We start from the raw sequence: 22,557 nt of genomic DNA, 5'->3' as shown, positions 1-22,557 counted from the left end.
GTTTATTATTGAGAACCTTCACAATTTAATCGTGGCGATACGTAAAAGAATTGCAAATTAAGTTTTTAAAGATATATTCTGCTTGGATGTTGGACTCATTGATGACACATATGCTCGCTTAATAAAGTATTCAAACATTTTTATTTTATGTACTACGATTGAAACACGCTATGAAATGTATTTTTAACTTCAATTCTATTAAAGTCTTAATTTTAATTTTATTAAAAAAGAAAAATTATTCTCATGAGAAATGTAATATAGAAACGTAACATAAGAAACATAATATATTTTTTTTATGTAATTGTAGTATTTTTATGTAACAATAGTATTTATTTTATATAATAAAGTAGATAAATAGTAAACGATAAACTGAAAAATTTATTTTATCATGAAAAACGAAGTAATGATAGAGAAAAAGCAAAATTGATATACGTACATATCCCTCGATTGAAATATTTGTGTGATTATATCGATAAAAGGAAAATGACGCGTTATTTAATTATTAAAAAAAAAAAGAAGAAAAAAAGAAAAAAAGAAAGAAAAGATTTAAAAATGATTTTAAAATATTTCTAAAATATAAATAAATCGAAAATCGTGTATTACGTGGTTAGAAAGTAGATAAGTTTCAACAGAGTTGGCGCATTAATTCTCTCGTCGACACGTGAATGCGCAGCTTGCATAGTATTGCAGTTTACTGACCTTGGTGCACACTATCGCGTGTTCCTCGATAAACGAATCGGTAAATCGATGAACTTTAGGCAAACATTTGAAACGTTTGTCTCGAAAACGGCAAAGAAAACGTCTTAACGATCGATTGAAATAGTTGTAAATCAAAATACATATTGAAGAAGGTTTGTCTGTTAATTGTATGCTTGGAACATGCAAATGCATAGTTTGCATCGCGTTGCAGTTGAGTGACCTCCAAGTCCAGTATATGCATGTAGCAATGGCGGCAAAGTAGAAATCTACTAACGCGAAATTCATTCGATTGGAATTTCAATTATTCCATGAAATTATATCAATGGCGATAATAACATTTTATTTATATACCGTATACGATATATTCTTGTTCCAGATAATTAATTAATATTAATCTTGAAAGAGAAGTTATTAGAGAATGAGAAGAATGGTGAAAAAATTGTAACGTTATAGAGGTTTTTGGACGATTATTCGATTTTATTATATTCGATTCATAAAATAAAAATATAAAATAATTTATTAATAACAAAAAAAGATATATTAAAGGATATTTAAAATTTGAAAAATTACATATCTTTTTATAATAATTTAAAATTATTATTTCCATCGTAGAAAAAGGTACGATTTGTCTCGCTTCGCTATGTTTCTATTCAATACGTTGCGTATACAAAACGCGTTTCTTGTTTATGGAGTTCTTAGTTGAACGCAATGTGGGATGATGCTATTATGCAAATTTCGGTACTATATCCTTCGTGCTAATGACACAGTAGCAAGAGACGGAGAGTTAATGTTGAATAAAATTTATGCAAGTATAGTCGTCATCGATTTTCCAACTTCTAATCACGCGCCAACGTCGCGCGTTTCCCTCTACGCGTGTTGAATCTTAGACACATTGATAACGGTCTATGCGCATACCAAATCAATTTTTTGCATTGACGTCGATCTCATATACTGTTTTTAATTGTATATCTCGAACGAGTAATTTTGATTCTTCAATTATAATAAATAATTTTTAATTTTAATTCGCGAGAAGATTTGGAATAAATACTTTGCACCAACGTTTCTCAACCTTTTCAACTAGCATATATACATTTTAAAACTACGATTATTAGATTTTCGCGATACATTATAATTTTTAAGATGAAAAATTTTATTTTTAACGATATTTTATTTATAACAATAATGTATTTTGATGAAAAAAAGTTTTAAATTATGTTGAGCACTTGTTGAGCACAAAAGCATAGAAATCGGTATCTTTTAAAGATCGATACTATTAGTGTATCCGTGTACAACTACAAAAACCCGTCATGAAAGTACTTGAGAAGAATACTTGAGAAAATGAGCTGCGTATTCCACTGAGAAGATGGGATAAGATCGCTTGAAATTAGACATGAAATGACATCAAGATTTGCACAACTACTGTTTGGTTGTATCTTTCTTGCACTTCCGTGCATTTTTGATCTTACGAAATTAATATTCACGTTGAATCTTTCAACTTGAAACATTGTAATTTTTTTAACACGGTTATGCGTAACACGAACCTGTAACTTATTATTTTGAGGATAAATTTAATTAAAAAAACAAATCTTTTAACAAAAATGAGAAAAAATCGTAAACTTTGTTCTTTGAATTGGTATTAAGTATACAGATATATCGTCATGTATAATTAATTAAAGTTAAAAATTGTATTTAACTTTAAAAATTGTAAGATTAAAGTTGAATTTTTATAAGTTTTTTCCATTCTATTTGAATATTTTATTCTATTCTTTGCTTAAATGCTTGTTTAAAAATTTTCCGAAACTTCTTCAAGTAAATATTCAAATAATCTAAATTTCGTAAAAAAAACTAAAAAAGAATTTAAAAGTTATTGAACATGGAAAATATTCGATTATTTGATTTGGGGGCGGAACCATTTAATATTAAAATTATATCATCTTCAGATAGCATAATACAATCTGCTTAAAGTTCAACAGATCTAGTTCTATGAATATTTGTTTCTATAAAGATTTATTTTTAGTAGTCGCTCTGTGTTTTATTTTAAACTCTCAAGGTCTTTTTTTTTTTTTTGAGAGCATACGATATAATGCATGTTGAAGCGTTACTAGTTATGATAATTTTAAACGATAGTCTAGAGTTAAATAATAAGAAATAGTAAATATACGTTTTTTTTTAGAAACATGATTTTAATTATTATATTATTATATTACATTACTCACCTGTAAGGACCTTTATAATTTATTATAAGAAAAGTAAGAAATATTAAATTTAATTATTATATCATTGCGTAATTTTATTGGCAAATTTATCGTAATAATAATAGGAAATATAATATAAATATTAATATTGAAACATTTTTTTTTAAATTTAGATCCTAAATTCTTATTAAATTTTGTTACTTAATTGTAAAATGAAAAATTTTGAATATTTTGTTAATTATTACTATTTTGCTATAATTAGAATTATGTAGAATCATCTTATAAATACTTAATCATATGATTATAAATATTTTATTGCATTTATATGTGTAACTGTTTATGCGCACGGTATTAATATCTATAAAATATCTAAAAATCTATAAAATAAATAAATTATTTTTTAACTTTAAATGTTATTACAATCTTTGTACGAAATATTGAATTGAATAAGTGCAAATTTTTTTCAATATATTTTTTTATTGAACAACGTATCGAATATAAATATGCCTATTCATTAAAATTATATTTAGAAAAATTAGGTACACGAGCAAATGAAACGCTTAGATTTTAGTTCTTAAATTATCTTGTAATTTTTCTACTTTTAAAATAATCTGGTTTTAAAATAAACGCGAGACTAGGAAGAAGGACGATGCCCATCTCTATAATGCTCTAACGCAACTGTCTAGCGTTACATAAACTGTTCCAAATTAATTAAGATGCTTCATTAAGTCTAATGAATATACAGGCCGTGTGTTGCCGTAGCGAGAAACTTCTCCGAGAAAACTATGATTTTATCACGGGAAACATATTGCATATCCAAGTGAAATTTACCAGAAAACTAACTAATTTTCTGATTAAATAAAGAATAAAATTTAGAAAAAAAAATAACAATTATACCATTCGAGATTATTTCTATCAAGAATTTATTTTAAGATCCTACAAAGTTATTAAATTAAAATTATCAAATTATATCTTTAATGTTATATCTGTAATTAATATTAGAATTACTAATAAAAACGTGCATGATGCTGATCTTCTATTATATTTAATTATATTTACTATGAAATTATGTATTTTTACAAATATTGGTAATTTAAAATAATCAATTATTGTATGTATAATCAAATTTAAACTTATATGTTTATATAATTATTATATTATTACATTTTATTGCACTGTGAAATATCGTACAGATTATATGAAATGTATCTGATCTACACTCATTCGACACGAATCAAATATTTTTATCTTGCACAAATTTGACATAGATATAATTTCTAATATTCATTTTCTTCCGTTCAAGTTTTATTTCTTGCCAAGCTTGCCAAGCTTTCAGCAATTTGCATTTATCGCAATATATGATATGATACAAATTAAAGATTTTTCCCACTCTTATCAACGAACCTGATCTACTTTCAGCGAGTAATCAATTCTGGTAGGCAAGAATTATATTTAACAAGACTGGCGAGTTTCATTCGAGCTCGAGCCACGTTCTATCAATACGCAACGGGAATCATTCATATATCGTGACATCAATTTGCGTGAATGCAAATCCAGTTTAATATTAACATAATCTGATGTCCACCACGAGAGATTGTCATTCCTTCTTGTCTGGCTTACATAAGAAAGAAAGTAACGAGAAATATGCACCATGAGGCAATCGAGGAACGAGAATAAGTGACAAAGGGATGAAAGAATGTGATGGTGAATCATTTCCAACAATGTTATAAAAATATTACTACGATACAAAATGTTGATCTACATTCGTGGAATAAAAGCAGGCGATATTTTACTTTTTCATGAATTTTTTGTCTTTTGTGTTATCTTTATATTTTCCATTATTTTGAAACTATAAATTATTTGCATGATATAAATGCCTCCCTTTGAACGAAACAACTTTCTTGTAAAACATTTTGTCGATAATTTTAATAGTTCGCGAGATATTAAATTAAGACGAAACATTTTGTGTGAGATAGATCATGGTCAGATTCTTTCGGATAAGAAGTAGGTCAGGATGATTCAAACTTTATAAGATAGAAATGAGATTTATAAAGGATGGATAGCAAATGAAATTTTCTTCGTTTTAGATAACTTAATTCATAGTACGTAGTCGATATATTTTCAAGAACGATTTATTCGAAAAAGAAATTTTGTAAAAAAAGATGTAATTTTTTATTTATCTTATCCTATAAATTGATAGAAATTAATCAATTTATAAAATTAATAATCTCAAATTAAAAGAATTTTCGTCATTTCCATCATTTTGAGAAATGAGTTTCTCTACACAAATAAGATTCTCTACACACTATAAATGCAAGAATATCCCTATTTAACTCATAAAATAAACGTTTGCGATTCTAGCGCCACTAATATACCGGCTTCCCGATATTAATTCATTAAACACGATACCAAGAAGCGTGTTTCACAAAGCGGATTTATTTCACAAGCATTACAGAAATTTTTGTCGAGCATGCTTCCCAGGAATACATCAATGATGGAATCATACACCGATGGTGAATCTTAACGCTGACTTGATATCGAGGTTGCTTACGAATGGCGAACCAATTATCCGCGTCGCGTTTAATATATATACGCGTATATGGTAGAGAACGCGAGGAGAAAAAGAGAGAGAGAGAGACAGACAGAGAGAGAGAGAGAAAGAAAGAAAGAAAGAAAGAAATATACTCGTATCTGTTCACAAGGCGGTATCGTAAAATAAGCTTCGTGGGGGCCAGTCTTATGCACCAATAAGGCAACATTCTGACCAGGTCAATGCTTACTGGTTTTGTATTTCAACTCGTTCCCGCGTCTCTCGCTATTTCAGCGATTACCGCTTCGGGTGAAATGATTATGTCTATATATTAATATATATTTATATATTATAGAAGGACTCTCTCAGGTATAGGTCTCTTTTGATATATCCTGATTCACAGTTCCTCTCCGATCATCTTTCCGAGAATATTATCCCTTTTGCCACTTTTCGAAACGATCATTTCAACTACAAATAGCGATGGGATCGAATTCGATATATACGTACACATGTATAAATCTAAATGAAAAGATATAAAAGATTTATTTCGTAATAAGATTCGAATACTATTAAAATAAAATATTTAAAATATTTGTGGGATATTTTTGAAAGATTGATTTCAATAAAAATATTTACTTTTTCGTTACAATTATATAACATTAATGTACGACTATATATCAAATTTCAAAATCATGTATCGAGAATATAATTTTGTTTTAAAATACCCATTTTTTCTTTTGTAATTGCAATAAGAAAAAATATGATTTGGTTGGACGAATTATTTTTTACATGAACATATACGTATTTAGAAAAAATAAATCGTATTGTAGAAAATTTAAAAATTTGCCAATAAATGATATTTATATATTTATATTTTAGAAGACATAATGATATTAATAATTACAGGAATAAATTACTATATAAAAAGATATAATATTTAGAATATTATTATTTTAATGATTTTAAAATTATAGTTTAAAAAGAATATTTAAATTAAAATTCATCATAGTATATAAATTCGTCTCCACAAAATGTAAAGATGATTAACGAAATTGCAAAAATTATTAATTTTAAAATTTGAGAATAAATTGATTTGGAATCCTGTGTCTAATGTTTAATATTCTGATATATCTATTTAATCCAAGTCTAGATTATCCGATAGATTATTTAAACGACATGTCCCGGTCTCCATTAAACCGGTTAATCAAGGTTGTATCGAATCGAGAAGTGAAGAAAACTTAGGATGTTTGAACACGATTAATAATTGATTTTATTCATACTTAGAAAGGAATATATAAATTGAACATATTTAATTACTTTTTTTTCATTTTAAAAAAAAGTATAATATTATTCAAATAACTTTGATCAATTTATTATTTCTAAATCTTTTAATTAAAAGAAATATAAACAAATAATTTTTAAGAAAAAACGATTTATAATTATACAATATAATATATTAAATTTTACTTTCAAAATCTGATAATTTTTTAAATTCATAGCAAAAATTGTATAATTTTAACTTTTATATGAATTCAATTAAATAAAATATTATAATAAATAATAATATTATTTATTACAATAAATATAAAATGAAAAGTAAAAATAATTTTCTAATTTTGATGAATCGAATTGATGAAATATGTTTATTGCATCTGAATTCATAGTAAAATTTAATAAAATTTTCTTCTTCTTTTTTTTCTTCTTTTTTTTTTTTATATAGAATATAAACGAAGATGCAACACGTTCTAGTTTCTAAAACAACATTAGCTATATTCGCGATCATGTAGCGCCATTCGTTTTCATTGGTCAAAGTCGCGGCGCAAGTTTTTATTCTTTTTTTCTGATTAAATGATAAAATTAAAGAATTAAACAACGAAGAAAAGGGGGAAAAAATATTTAACTTTTTTTCTTATACATCGTATCGTATACAACTATATAATAAAGAAAGATAAAAAAATATAATAAATAAAATAGTAAAATAATATAATAAATAAAATGCAATATTATGTAATCATATCATATAATGATTAATATATTAAGCACAAAAGAAATTGAATTGAACACAGGAGCAAACGAAGTCGAAGATTCTTATTGAAAACCGCAATTATCAAATAAAAATAAACAATTTGTGGCAATTTGGCGGCCGATTTTCAAATTAAAGACATCATGACGAGCGAAATCATGCGAATCATGATGCGGTTAACATTTTTGCAACTTCGTAATATTATTCTTCTTTTTTTTTTTATTTTTTTTTTTACTTTTATTATTCCGCGGTTTTCCGATATTTCGATATCCTATACGTCATATTAATTCAAAATTATATTATATTATTATATATTACAATATATTACAGAATATATTGTATATTTTTATCAAATTGAAAATTATTATCAGAAATTCATTTACACGTGCACATAATTCATATATTTGAAGAATTCATATATTGGAAGAATAATTAATTTCGGTAATTAATAAAAATAATAATTCTTTTTCAAGATATTTATTTATAATATCTATAGATATTATCTATAATATCTTTTTCTTCTAGTAGTTTAATTACTAATACTAATAACTATTCTTATTATGTATAAAAATTGCGATTCATAATAATAATTATATTTATTTCTTTTTCCAGACACGGAGTCCTCAACGAAGGAGCAATATCAGTATGAAAAGAAAAATTCGGACACAACGATGCACGTAAACGGGCATACGACACACAACGCGAAACAAGAAATGAGTAAGTTTTTTTTTTTATTATATATTTGTAAATACCTGCATTTCTTATTCATAAATATTAGAACATTTGTTCGTGTGGTATAAAGCATAATAATTGAGCGGAAATTATAAAAAAAAAAAGAAAAAATAATAAAAAATAAGTTTAAATGTAATATTATTTCACCTAGTTGTGTAGTCATTGTGTAGTAACTCGGTACGGTTCTATGAACAGAAATTACAGTTATGGCAATTTATCATAGGCTAATTTCCTAGCTTGATTTTATCAAAAAATAAAGAGTCAAAGAAAAAAATATTATTTTTTCTTTTTGATTTACAAAAATGATGATTTACGATAAACATATAATCTGAATATTCATTGAACAGTGATAATTGTTTAAAGCTAAAATTATTGATTTCTAATATATATTTTCATAATGCATATCTATCCATATATCAGATAAATAATGTATAATTAAATATGCGTAATTATATTTTTATTTGGATAAAAACCAATACATATTAAGTGTTTTAAAAAAATATACTTTACTACACTTTTTAATTTTTTAACATGCAAAAACAAGACAATTTAAAATCAATCAATTTGAATGTTAATAAAAAAATACAACGCGCAATGGTATTAATTGCAAATCAACGTCGAAAATTAGAAAAATAAAGACAAAAATAAAAGATATTCTGTATTGAAACTCGTAATTTCAATGATAGAGTAGATGTGGGGTAATAGAGAAAATGTGGGATCATAATTTGACAATTGGAACAGTACTGAAGAGACGCTTCGTCGCAGAATCAATCGAATGTGCGTCGTAAATGAGGAAAATAGACATTGTATGGTGGCCGATGTCACTTGTTATGTAAGTCATTCAAGGCTCGATGACGTTATGCGAAGGTGTGCCATCCTCATCCTGTTCTTTCGTTATTATCGATCCATCATTTCGCTTATTTGGTCGAATAACAAATTTTTGGATAGAATTTCACGAAATTTTGTCAATATTTATCCATTTGAATATTCGAATGTTTCAAGACCTGGTTGCATGAACATTTATTATCTAATGATTTTATAAACTTTTAATTATTTAATGATTTTATTAATTTATTATATTATTATCGATACAATATATATCCTTAGATGTTATAAAACTTCCTAGTATTTAATTAACAAAAATCTAATGATGAAGAGAAGTACATAACTAAAAATATACATAAATAATTTTTGTTAAATCTAATAAAAATATATAATCCTCAAATTTAATCCTCAATGTTATAATATTTTGCAAAAATATGTAATTTTTTGTATGTAGAACGTTCGCTTGGCAAAGATTTAAACGAGGATTTCTCTTGATTCGATTTTTATTTTCTAGACTGCATTCGCTGGAATAGTGCCGAAGGATGATATAATACAAGTAATTTTAATGGGACAACTCCCTCGATATAGGACAAGATAATTTCAAAGAATAGTGTTAGGGTGTGTTCGATATCCAGGATACGATTCGTTCATTAGAGACGAATAGTATAAATCTAAAGGATAAATCGAACACATCTAATCTCATCTCCGGAAATGTGTTCGATTGTGTAGGGAATCTTGATTTATGGGATAATTATCGAAGGAAACGGAAACTTAAAAGCAATTACTAAAATAAATATGTAAAAATATCTATAATGGAAAAAAAATATTTTTTATCAAATTTATAATTGATTATGCTATGATATAAAAATTATAATCATATAAGTATTATTTATGGAATAATTATAAAAATCATTGCGTATGGTAATATATTACGTATGATACATAAATTATTGTGTTTTTGTTATATGTTCTCTTTAAGAAAAGTGGAATGGAAATAAATAATTGCAATTGTGAAATAATAGATAAAGAAATATAATAAAAACAACAAAATTAAAAAAAATTGATACGTTGATATTAATGGAAGAAAATTGATCCTATTTATCTATTGGGCTATTAATAAAAAAGAAATAAAAAAATATTAGATTTATGAACACAATAGCATCTTTAATCTAAATTCTTTGATAAAGTTTTTTAAAGGAAAAAGTCATATTGAATGGATTTCATCATAAGCTTGAAAAATTTTTTCGAAAATAAAAAAGGAGAAAAATATTTTGAATTTTTAATTGTACTATAATATAAATTAATGGTTTATCTATTTAAAAAAAAGATTTATTTAAAAAAAAATGGAGTATCGTACATTTATCGTGCGAAAAAATAAAAGCAAATCGGTGAAGGCAGAAAGAATAATCGGTATATGTATATGTATAGGATATATCGTGTGCTTATCGTGACCCCAGTCAATGGTTCGCGTAGCGTAGTCGAGTCATCTGGATCATCTGGAGTATCTAGAACGTATTGATCGCGGCTAAGCAGCTGTACTCTCGGGCTGGCAGTAACGTTGGGGCGGCCGTACGGAAAACACACGTGTTACACGGTCCCGCGATGAAAACGTCGGTGTCGTGAAAACTACTTTCGAGGGAAAGTGCAAAGCCCTTTCGCTTTGACCCGATCCAACCCGATTCTTTCCACGTTCTATGTGCGCGTGTCTTCGTTGAAACGAAGCGATTTTTATTTTTTCCCCGAATATCGAACAAGCAGGGATATGCCACGTTATAAGTTTAGTTATAGTTATAGGCGATTAATCACGATTAATCGTAAATAATCGAATATAAAGTGAATCGTTTATGCTCCGGTCGCATATTTTTTTTTTCACATCGTGTACGGTGCAGATTTCTTCTCCAAGTTTTGTTATTTGTCAAAGTGCATGATGATGTTACACGTGAGGGGAGAATTTTGGCGAAGATGAGAATCAGAATGAGGTGGAGAATATTTTTTTGAATTTTTAATCATCCCTTAAGTGCTTATGTTGCATATGTGTACATATTTATATTATGATTAAAATTATTGCATAATAGAAATAACAATATGAAAGTTTTATATATATATAAAATAATAATATAATAATAAAATGATAGTTAATCATAGTAATAATAGTAATAATAATAATAATAATAATAATAATAATAATAATAATATTAATAATGATATAATATGAATTCATATCGTAAAATGATCCAATAAATATAAAAAATTTATGTCACTTGTGCGATACACGTTCAAAGATTAAACTTTAACGTTTAAAGGATTGTTTAAATATTTCTCGTTCTTCTTTCTTTCTTTCTTAGTGCGATATTAGGATAACTCGTGTAAAAACGTGTCAACTTTATAAATAAGAATAGGTTTGAAACAATATTTGATCACGAATTATCTCGTAAATAACAAGAATTAGTTTATATTATTATATGGTTTCAAAATGTCGATCTTAAATATCCATTTCGATGTTTGTGCAAATTTTGAAAACGTTTGACAACAAATAATTTCTTGTTTTGGAAACAATGAGTGATTCTATTTGCGTTTAATTATTTATCGTTTGTTCTATCGATCAATGATATTTCGAATGAAAATTTCGAATGATATGATGAATTAGAAATTAAAATGTGTAAAATTTGTAAGAATTTTAACACGTGAAATATACTATAAAATATTTTATCGTTGATGAAATTAATATAATAATTAATTCTTAATAATTTTTTATTTATTTCAATGTAATAAATATTGTTTCTTTCCTTTCTTCTATAATAATAATTCTATATAATAATCCTATAATAATAATCCTTTCTTCTATAATAATAATCTTTGAATATAAAATAAATTATACATTATCGAATAATACGTTTCGTTAAGAAAATTTAATATTAATAAATTTTACAATTGATTTAATCATTTCTTCAATTATGACTTCTTCATCTCTATATTTTTACACAATAACAAAAGTTGTTAATTAAATTACATTTTTTTCCACTAGTGATTAATTTATTATTATTTCTTACCGATTATTGATTACAACGATTCAAAACAATATTTCAAATCATATAGTTGTCTTTAAAAAAAACAAAAAAAAGAAAAAAAATTGTAATCTGTTCTATATTTATTTTTGCAATAAAATCATATCGTGTATAAATATTTTTTTGAACGAAAAGTATCGAATATAACTAAACTTTTAAATATTTAATGCAACTTACTATAGTTATTTGATATTTTATTGTAACTCATTCGGTGCTTATCTCGTTAAAAAGAAGGAACGTTAAATGTTTTTTCGTATCTCTCAAAGATACGTAGATTTATATAATGCCGATATTCTATTTATATGTCTGGTGACGAAAATATACATTTTGTTAAAAAATTATTAATCTATCACAACGAGAATAATACTTATACTTGACGCTTTTCTTATATTAATTAAAATTAATCTAAATTATATCAAGGGCAAAATTTTCTGCGATAAGTATTGTATATAAATATTGCACGAGTAATTAATATATATTAATAATTCTGTACATTGTACATATATTTGTATAAATAATTAATATATTTTGAAAGATATGACTAATAATTGTTAGCATTATTAGTAATTGTTGTTTTAATAGTATTTAAAACTATTAATAATATTTTTGAAAAGTGAAGTGAAATTATTGAAAAAAATTGGCGTGTTACAATATTTGCAATATTTTACATTTCTTTTAATGACAGAATAAAAAAAGATGAAAACCATATATAATAAATATCATAAATATCAAATAATTATTAATAGTATTTTTTTCAATTTAATTAAACTACATTATTTATACAATATCTTTGAAATATTTAATATACATAAAATAGTATTAAAATAGTATTAAAATATTTTATATTGTTCTACATTATTAATTATTACGAGAAATCAAATTTTTTTCTCATTATTTTATATATCATTTATGTAATAAATTATATAAAATTCGTATAGAAACAATCCTATCGATTTGAAATTTTTAATTTTTTTTTTTTCTATTATTTTTTAATTTTTCATTTTCTGGGTAGATTACGTAAATCCTACTATAAAGAACTAATCAATTCGAATGTATTTTTCCGTTTCTCTTCATATTTAGTTATCCATTATCGAAGATCGTTTTTGAAATCGCAGAGTCATGCATTCTGAACGATGTTTTAACGATTCACGTTTCGTAATTAAAAATAATCGATTATTTTTATATTTTTGCATTATAATATCTATTATCGTATTATAATATTACAACATGATAATATAAATATTTTATTTTATTACGTTATTGATAATTTAATGGAAAGATGCTATATTCATAACATAAAATAAAGATTTTGTTATGAATCGTTATGAATTATTGTAGAGAAAAGAAGAGAAGAGAGAGAGAGAGAGAGAAAGAGAGAAAGTTTTATCGAAAATTTATATTTAATAAAGATTATAACTTGAAAATCCAATTATTCAAATATTAAAATATAGTATAAAAAAAGCATTCATATAAAAGATGGAATAATATATAAATGAAATTATTAAAGTTAGATACATGTATATAATAAAAAGAAAAAATATCGAGAAGTTAGCGTTTCGAACACGAAATAGTTGATGAGAATTGTGTGTACGAATTGTTCGCGATTCGTAACGGGTTTGCGCACGTTTCACTTTCAATGAATATTCACGTTTTAGAGACGATGTCAACTCTTCCCCAACTTGGATTGCTCGATTCGCGTCGCGTTCGTTCTCTGAACTCACTTTCCGTCGCGTTAATTGCGCCCCGTTTATTGGCAATAATTGATCCAAACCGTTGATCGCGATTTTCGACATTCGATTCGTGATCATTATTATTCAATTATTATTCGATTCATGGCGTATCACGTCACGCAAATAATTTCAAGATCGTGTTTCATGGTTCGTTCGTCAATTAGTATCGGTTTATGAAATTCTCGTAATAAGTAATAATCGAAATAAGAGAGTGTAACGTTGACCTCTGAATTCGAACGTAGCGATAACATCAAAAATCTATTTTATCTAATCTATTTTAAAAGATTACGAAAACTTTTTTTCTATGGCATATATAAATGAATGGATAAATGTAAAAACTATAATTATTAACACATTATCTCAATAATCTTAATAATATCTTTTTTATCAAGGTAAATGGAACACTTTGCTGTTACCAATTTATGTTCAAATTATGGGAAGTGGGTTATTAAATAATTGTACGTTACAAAATGATTTGCATATAATCGGACTAAATGTGTAGGTACGTACGTTGTAAACTCCGTGAGACGATTCCCTTGTATATTCTTTCTTAATAATATTGTCACGAAAAAAACAAACATCTTTTCTTAATGTATCCGTAACTATTTTCTCTTTTTCATTTCTTTCGAAATGTCAAATTTAGAAAATTAAAAATAATAAAAAATAATAGAAATTTGTAATTATAGTGTACTATAATAAGTAAGAGATCGAAAATAATATCGAAATATAATCGGATTTTATATATAATACGTATAATAAATTAAGTTTATTATACAAATTTTATCTTATTAATTTTATATAAAAATTATTAACTAAATAATTTTTTTTTAAATGCTGAAATCTCGTTTCAGCATTAATTAATTTTAAACGCGATCCTTTAAGATTTTAAATTAATAAGTTGATTTTAAGCCTCATTTGTTAACTTATTCGATTCAAGATTCTTTTTTCTCATATTTCAAAGTTGCATTTATTCGAAATAATTATTAATAATCATATTTGCAATTCATAAGAATAAATTATATTAATATAATTTCGACTAAATAATAAGATTTTCCTTTTATTTCTATGATGAGAAAATATCTACATATATATCTAAAATTTGTATGAGCATAAACATCGTTATCTAATATTAACAACATATCCCATGATTCCAATGAATATATATTAGTTGCGAATGTATTATTTGATACGATCGTTACAATTATTTTCACGAATTAAATCTTTTTTGACGTGATTAATATGGATTTTCAGCTACTCGAGTTCGCTTCGACGCACGACAATATTGAAAATAATCGTTTAAATAGAAATTTATTTTTTTTTTTTTTAAATTTAAAAAATTCAAATATTATTATCTCGAAGATTTATTTATGAAAGAAAAAAAATTATAACCTGAAATGAAAATAATTGAAGTGGTCATGATAGATGTGGTCCATCTTATATATTGAATTGTTCAATCAGGAGATAAACGATGATAAATCGATCAATCGAAATATATGAAACAGTGGGACGAGATAAAGGTTGTAAAAAGATCAATTGGTTCAATGCATAATGAATTCATAAAAGACTGTTGGAAATATGAAAAAAAAAAAACTAGTATCCATCATTGGGAAAATGATTAAAATCGTCAATTAATTTTTTGTCTATGATAATCAACAATGTGTTTATTAATTGATTATCCGTCCGATGAAGCATTGGCGTGGTTGTTTCGCGTTTCGAAAGAAAAGTGACTCAGTGGAGAGGACGTATAGTCGAGACAGCATATTGGCTCTGTTTGCGCTTGTTAATCAGTTCAATTGAATAACGTATTAATACGTCGGGGTCACCGTAAGGGGTTAATCGCAATGTCCACGCCGGACACGATGGACACCATCGATGAAGCGGAGCAGGCGTGGCGTGAGTATTATATAAAAGGACAAAATTTACAATGTTTTATTATTTATTATTTGTTTATTATTTTTCGTGTATCAAATTGTACACGTTTCATTGAAAAAATATATTACATACTCGATGTTTAATTACAAATTATAAACCAATGTTATATGCATAGATAGAAGTAAAAGATGAAAAAGCAGAGAGTTTCAATAGATCATTTTTTAATAATCATTTAATAATATCTGTCTCAATTTTCTGTGATTATAATATTTTTTTATAAATGAAAATAACAGGAAAAAATAAGTTATTTATTTTCCTATGGACATATTCGAGCAGATATAATGGTTAAATTGCAAAGTATTGAAACGAAAAGTTTAAAACAATCATTAGTTGTTATCGCGCAGAATTGCACAAAACTGATAAAAGAGAAAATACAACGATGTTTATAGATTGACAAAATATATTTATGGAAAGAGGAAAAATTGTATAAAATTGGCGAAGCGATAACGATTGTCCTCCGATGTTCGATCCGATGAACGAGAATTCCCTTTTACAGACGAGATGTTGGAGTGCGAGACCGGATCCCTGTTGGGCCGAGTCGCGGATCTCGAGAGGCAATCCTTGGCGCAAAGGGACGAGATAGTTTGTCTTCGCGCTACTCTCGCGGACGCGTTAAGGCGGATCGCACTGTTGGAAGGACGCGAAAAAAGGGAGGATGAGAGGAACGAGAGGAGAAACGAGAGAATGGTGTCCTCGCCCTTAAGAAACGGGCACGTATCGCTTAGGAGTAAGTACAAGCCAGAATCACGATCCTTACCGATTATTTTGTATGCTTAAAATCGCGAGTTACTAATATATTCAACTTGCCTTTCATTGGCAAGCAAATTCTTATCGAAGGTGTGATAAGGTATTTTTATTACAATGTTTTCGGAAATTAGAGAAATTAGAGGAAAAAATCTTGACAGAAAGGATGAACGATAAGTTTCAGAAAGTTTTAGAATATAAATAATATCATAATTGTCGTGCAAAAGTTTCGAGAATAAAAACTGAACACTCGATAGATTATAGTGGAATAAATAAAATTTCCTTTGATCGATATCTTCTGCTTTGCTTTATAAATGATATCTGTTCGTGACCCGTATTTGAAATAACGAAAACTCGAGGCGTGGCAAATCGTGCAAAGTTGAATACGTCAATCAGATGGAATAATTAGTATTTGATCTTTTATTACTTTCGCGTGGAACAGGGCTGAGCCATTATTGATTCTCGATACGACGCGACGGAACAAAAGTAGAAAAACCAATAAAGATGAACGTATTATGGTCTAGAACGTGTATAGAATTATCAAATATATAAAATATTTGAATTGTATAAATATTAAATATCGGATAAACTTTAGAAATAATAGAAGGAAAAATTAAATTATTTCTTTAGAGTAAGAAAATAATGGAAATTGTTTGAGATTGATCCTTGCCAATTTGATTGGGGCAATTACGAAGCTTGAAACGTGGAAGCGTGGAGCAGAAGAAAATGATATTATAAATTTTCAAAACGCAAGTTTGGACGGAAATCGTTACAAAAGCTATGGTGGCATATAGCAAAAGCTATGTCGCGAATCACAAATAGGTAGAGAAGCCTGACGAGGCTGAGCCCATTTGAAACAAAGTTCATCGGGTTTACCTGTTAACACGCCACACTGCTTAGGGTCACGTTCCGTTTCGTTTCGTTCGCCATTCGCGAGGCAATTTCATCGGGCAATTGCAGTTCTATCTATTCCGAGATACTATTCCAGTTCCTGCCAACCAGAACGTACACTTTTGAAACGAACGTTTATAACATCGGTATCTGAAAAGGTTTAAAACGGTATCGCGCATAATTCACGGATAGTTCAGTTTATTTCGATGATAATGTATCGGTGAAAAATACATGAACCGGCCTTAATCGATAACCATAAAGATCTTACTCGATCTTTCTTCTTTCCCATTATTTAAATGTTTTAAGAGATAAAACTTAGAATTATATATAAATAATTAGAACAAGATCTATTGAAATGATATTAAAAATACGGTTATGCAACCGTATGCAATATTAATCTTATTAAAATTGTATGTTATTAGGTAATCAAAATTCAACACCAGCGAAAGATGTACGTTTACGTCAAACTGGTTGCTTGAGGAATTCATCATCCTCGGGATCTTCTCAAGATGTTCGAGATTCGATTTCCAGTCCACGGAGGCCAGTCAGTTACACTCATTCCTCTCAACTTCCTCAAAGGTATATCGTTTTTTTCTCTGTTGATCGCGCTTTTTCGAATTAATTTATTTTTATACTTATAATATATATTACTATTGTCGAAATTGGTTAATATTATAACTGTCGATCGTTTTTCTCTATCTTTTTTTTCTTTATTTTTTCCATCCAAAAAAAAATTAACGATTAATTAACTTTCAGAAGGTCAGTTCATTATCAATCGACGGGTTCTTTACATTCGGACAGTCCCAGTAGTAGTAGTGTTTCCCCGGTGCCATCGCCAAGTCCTAGAGCCACACCACTGCCAGTAGCCAGGTACTCGAAAATTAAATTAATTCACTTACTATATTTTTCCTCCTTTTTTAACAAAAAATCGAGTAAAATAAATAGTTTTTCTTTTATATAGAGAGTAGATAAATGCGATGGAAAATGATACTTTTTCTACGTTATAAGAAATAAATACTCTTCCATGAGATTGAAACTTAAATGTATCATTTTTCTTTTTTAGATATGCATGCTAACGAATATAATATAATTAACACGTCTGTATTTAGAACTCGTAATTTTCGCTTGTGCTCGTGCTCATGTGTTTGTAATTGAATTATGATTTAGATTTAATATTATATCGGAGATCAATTTTGTACTTTAGATATAATACGAATTGAGAAATCTTATTCTCTTTTAGTATTATATATTTGGTTATAGTAAAATCTCCATAGTTAAATATATTTATATAAATGATATATTTTTATTATTATTCGTTATACTTGCATCGTTATTTCTTAATAATTTATTTTAAGTATAAAGAAATTATTTCTTAATAATTTCTTTATACTTACAGCATGAAAATTAAAAAAAGGAATTATGCACAAGATAGGAATAAAATTTTATATATTGACGTTAATTAATAAAATTTCTATTTAAATTATTAACTAGCGTAAAACATTGTTGACAATCATCATTGTTAAAAAGTAATAAAAAATTTTAACCTAACTTTGATTTAATCGTTCGAATTAAATTTTAAAAATCTGTTAGGAATTTTCAATTAATTTGTACGAATAAATTTTATTCCGTTAAAAGAAATAAATTCAAAGTATAGTATATTTAAATAGAGTAACAGAGAATGTGAGTAATAGAAAATCATGGAATCATATGACATCTTTATCGTATCGTGAAAATGTGAATTTCGCGTGAAAATTGTAAAATGTCACGTGTGATGGCAGTGGGAGGGTGGAAAAATGTCGTTTAATGCGACAAATCGAATCGGAATCCCGTGGACGATGGGACAAATTCGCAACCGAAGGTAATTGTGATTTCCTGTCACGCATTAATCCTGTTATTCGATAGATCACCGACAGCAAGATCAAACGGGCCACCCCAAAGCAGCTTAAGAAGGGCGAAACGGTGGTCGTCCACAGGGGATTTTACGCATTCCCCGCAAAATCAGGGAAGCAATTCGCAACTCGTGGGTGGCAGGTAAGCGATATTAACGAGTGAATGCACATTTGCTTGCTTTCCTCTTATTTACTCGAGGACTCGACTCGATTTTAACCCTTGTCCAAGCGCACCTTTCTTTTTTCGCTTCCTTGAACGTTTTACTACTACGTTGCGTGACGGTCGTATGCGTTTTTTTTTAATCCTTCGATGAATGAAAGCGAATACCAGAGCACGAATAAAAATAGGAAACACCTTCTCGTCAAGTTTGTGGAATTATTAGAGTGCAATGTTCTCTGAAAGCGAGTTGAAGTCGGTCACGGTGACCGATTATTAGAGTCTTGGAGAGACTTTGTTTCTTTTTTGCTTTTAAAACTAACGATTTGTTCTCAATCTTACAGCTATGAAAGTTTAGTTTTTTTTAATTTCGATGGTAAAAATATATCGATCGAAAAGAAATCCTTACAAACTTACAAACGAATAAAGACACATAGTATTTATACACGGGTTCCCATTCTCGAAAGTTTTACTTCTGGATGGATGGAAATTCATTATTATTTAAATTAATAATTTTGACGGTAAGGTTGGAATGAAAGAGGCGTCTAGCGAGCAACATTGACGGAGCAACGGACTATCGATTATGTCTCGCGACGTGAATTCGCTTCACAGCTCATTAATCGTGGAAAGCATATAACCATCTCCCGTTTGTTTTCCATTCGTCCGAGCTTCCCTTTGGTGGTAACTGAATCGAGAGAATCGGTTACCGGAAGTGGATAATTCTTCTCATCGCATCGCAGGCGAGAAAGCGCAAATGGTCCATGGAAAAAAAAGGAAAAAAAAAAGCACGTACGGCTCGTCACTTTGTTTACTTCATCCTTTTTTACGTGTTCTTTATTCGTTTATTTATTTATTTTTCACTTTTTCTCTAACTTCTCTCACTCCGTTCAGCACCGCATGGTTTTCGTTTGCATTTTCGTTCATTATAGATTGTCAGCCTCCACCAAGTCTCTGTTCAACCTCTTCAAGCCCCCGGCGCTGAACAACGTGAAACATGGGTAAATAAAGATACATTTTCGTATTTTACATCGAAAACCTTTAACCTTTTCGCGAATGCAATGTGTGCATATTATTTTTTTTATCAATTTTTTAACAAGTTGTTAAATATAGATTATTAAATATAAAAATTAATCATTAACAAATATTGTCTAATGTTACGAGAATTCACGAGACAACAGAGATAGCATTAATACCAATAGAATCTGAATTTTATGTATAGAGAAATCTAAATCTTTTTTTATTTGTAACGGAAATGCAATTCGAAAAACAAGATTAAAAAAAAATATACATATCCAGTCAATCGTGAAAAGGTTAAGAGAAACGAATACGACACGTGCATCGGCTGTAATCGTGTCGGCCACGTGCACGTTACACGTGTACAATTGCCTTATAAAATGCATCTTTTTAAACTTCTTTCAGGTGAGTAATAACAAGTACGAATAGTTTTTCGTTCATTCGTTTGTTTATTCGTTGTAATCTTTTATAGATTAAAAAAAAACCAATTTGTCGATCGCGTGTAAATTAATGATTACGTAAAATAAAAAGGATCTTGTAACTGTTATGGCGGTATCGTAAATTTGAATCATTTTTACACTATTAGACTTTTCTTTTGATCAAACGATAATACTTTGAAACTCGTTTTGTTAAACATTAAAAAAATATATATATATTTGATTGCAACGTATCGATGTCATATTGCATAAAGTTTAACGATTGATACTCCCGATCTACGAACGCGCATCCAATCGATCCAAATAACGAACGAGATACTAACGTACTTCATAGCAAGTTATAAAGCTTACGTTACTACGATAGAACTCGTATAGCATGCCATTAATTACTATGATAAAACGTTCGACCTCGAACGTGGATAGAGGAACGAGATTTCCTAGCGATGAGCCTACCTTCGTCAAATGGAATCGGGGTAAAAAGCGTGAATTATACATTATGTATTCGCTCGAGAACCGTGAATAGATGTATCCTAATTAAAAAAATTCTAATTTTAAATGGTATACGCCTAGTTGGAACGTATTAACCCGAGCATGGCTTTCTTTTTCGCTCGTGAAAGGAAAACCTTGTTTGGAACGCGGCTCACCTTCCTATCTCTCCTCGATCAGCCTTCCGTAACCTACTTACGATCTTTCGAGTAACGTTTTCGAGCTTTTATTATCCTTATTTTTTTCCTCCTTCTTTTTTTTTTAATTATTATTAACACATTGATTAATTCATTAGATTGCGGATTTTTTTTACGCTCAAAACAAATATTCTATATTTCAATGAATATATGTAGACAAATATAGTACACGTATGCACGAGAATTCGCAGTCTAACAGGTACTTTTTGCTCGAAACTATCTCTTTTCTGTTTTTCGAATGAGCAAATGTTTAGTAACAATCTTGTATATGTATTGCACATTATAGCATGTTTTCTGTGTTGTTATCTTTTTTATACAATAATGATATATCGTGGACATATCTCGTACAAAATTTCGAGAATTTTTCGAAATTTCGTATTTAATTCGCGATTAAAACTACTCGATAATTTATTTTTAATAATGGAAAAGAAAAGGTAGAGTTAAAAGTTTGAGAGGATAAATCTGAAGGGAAAATTATATAGCAAAAATGATGTATATATATTTTTAACTAAACGAGATTATTATTACGAGATATAACGACAATGAATTTTATTCGAAATGACAGTACTTTGGAAATAACATGGAAATTTAATTATATAACGGTGCTACGTTCTTTTAATCGTAAGTGCAAACAAACTTTAGAATATGTTTGTTTAAAAATATTTGCAAGAAGATTTCGCAGTCGAATCAATCGTAATTTCTACAGGGGTTAAAGATCGACGACATAATCATAAATTCCGTTAAATGGCAGGGGAACGAAGAGACAAGCGCAAACCGGTATTCGGTATGTACCGCGAATCCACGCGTTAAAGTCACCGTGTACCAAATGAACGAAGGATAACAAAAAGTAGCGTACAAAAAAGGGGGTGTAGAAGAAACAGGATACATTTTCATTCTGAATAAATTCGATACGATAATTGAGAAAATGTTATAAAACGAGTAAAAATTACTCATTGTACTAAAAATAATCCAAATAGCGAATAATTGTGAATCTGTATTCATCCTATATTA

The 22,557-nt window shown here is 27.9% G+C and overlaps 1 protein-coding gene across 19 annotated transcripts in view; it reads left to right on the top strand.

Moving 5' to 3' along the window:
- LOC108004027 (echinoderm microtubule-associated protein-like 2) overlaps positions 1-22,557 on the top strand; it is a 36,240-nt gene that overhangs the window by 5,093 nt on the left and 8,590 nt on the right. Inside the window, exons 1-7 of one of the 19 annotated variants that reach the window (XM_017066663.3) lie at positions 10,454-10,983; positions 15,258-15,692; positions 16,228-16,458; positions 17,789-17,945; positions 18,123-18,236; positions 19,269-19,397; positions 20,342-20,410. In XM_017066663.3, coding sequence (XP_016922152.1) covers positions 15,641-15,692; positions 16,228-16,458; positions 17,789-17,945; positions 18,123-18,236; positions 19,269-19,397; positions 20,342-20,410 — 752 coding nt within the window. In that variant the 5' untranslated portion in view covers positions 10,454-10,983; positions 15,258-15,640. Of the gene's footprint in view, positions 1-8,059; positions 8,165-10,453; positions 10,984-14,088; positions 14,192-15,050; positions 15,693-16,227; positions 16,459-17,788; positions 17,946-18,122; positions 18,237-19,268; positions 19,398-20,341; positions 20,411-22,557 lie in introns of those variants that run through there. The other 18 variants (XM_017066666.3, XM_062084152.1, XM_017066664.3 and 15 more) reach the window with 18 other exon arrangements.

The sequence above is a fragment of the Apis cerana genome, linkage group LG13 (genome assembly GCF_029169275.1).
Source record: "Apis cerana isolate GH-2021 linkage group LG13, AcerK_1.0, whole genome shotgun sequence".
In the NCBI taxonomy this organism is placed as follows: Eukaryota; Metazoa; Arthropoda; class Insecta; order Hymenoptera; family Apidae; genus Apis; species Apis cerana.
This window is presented reverse-complemented; position numbering and strand designations above follow the sequence as displayed.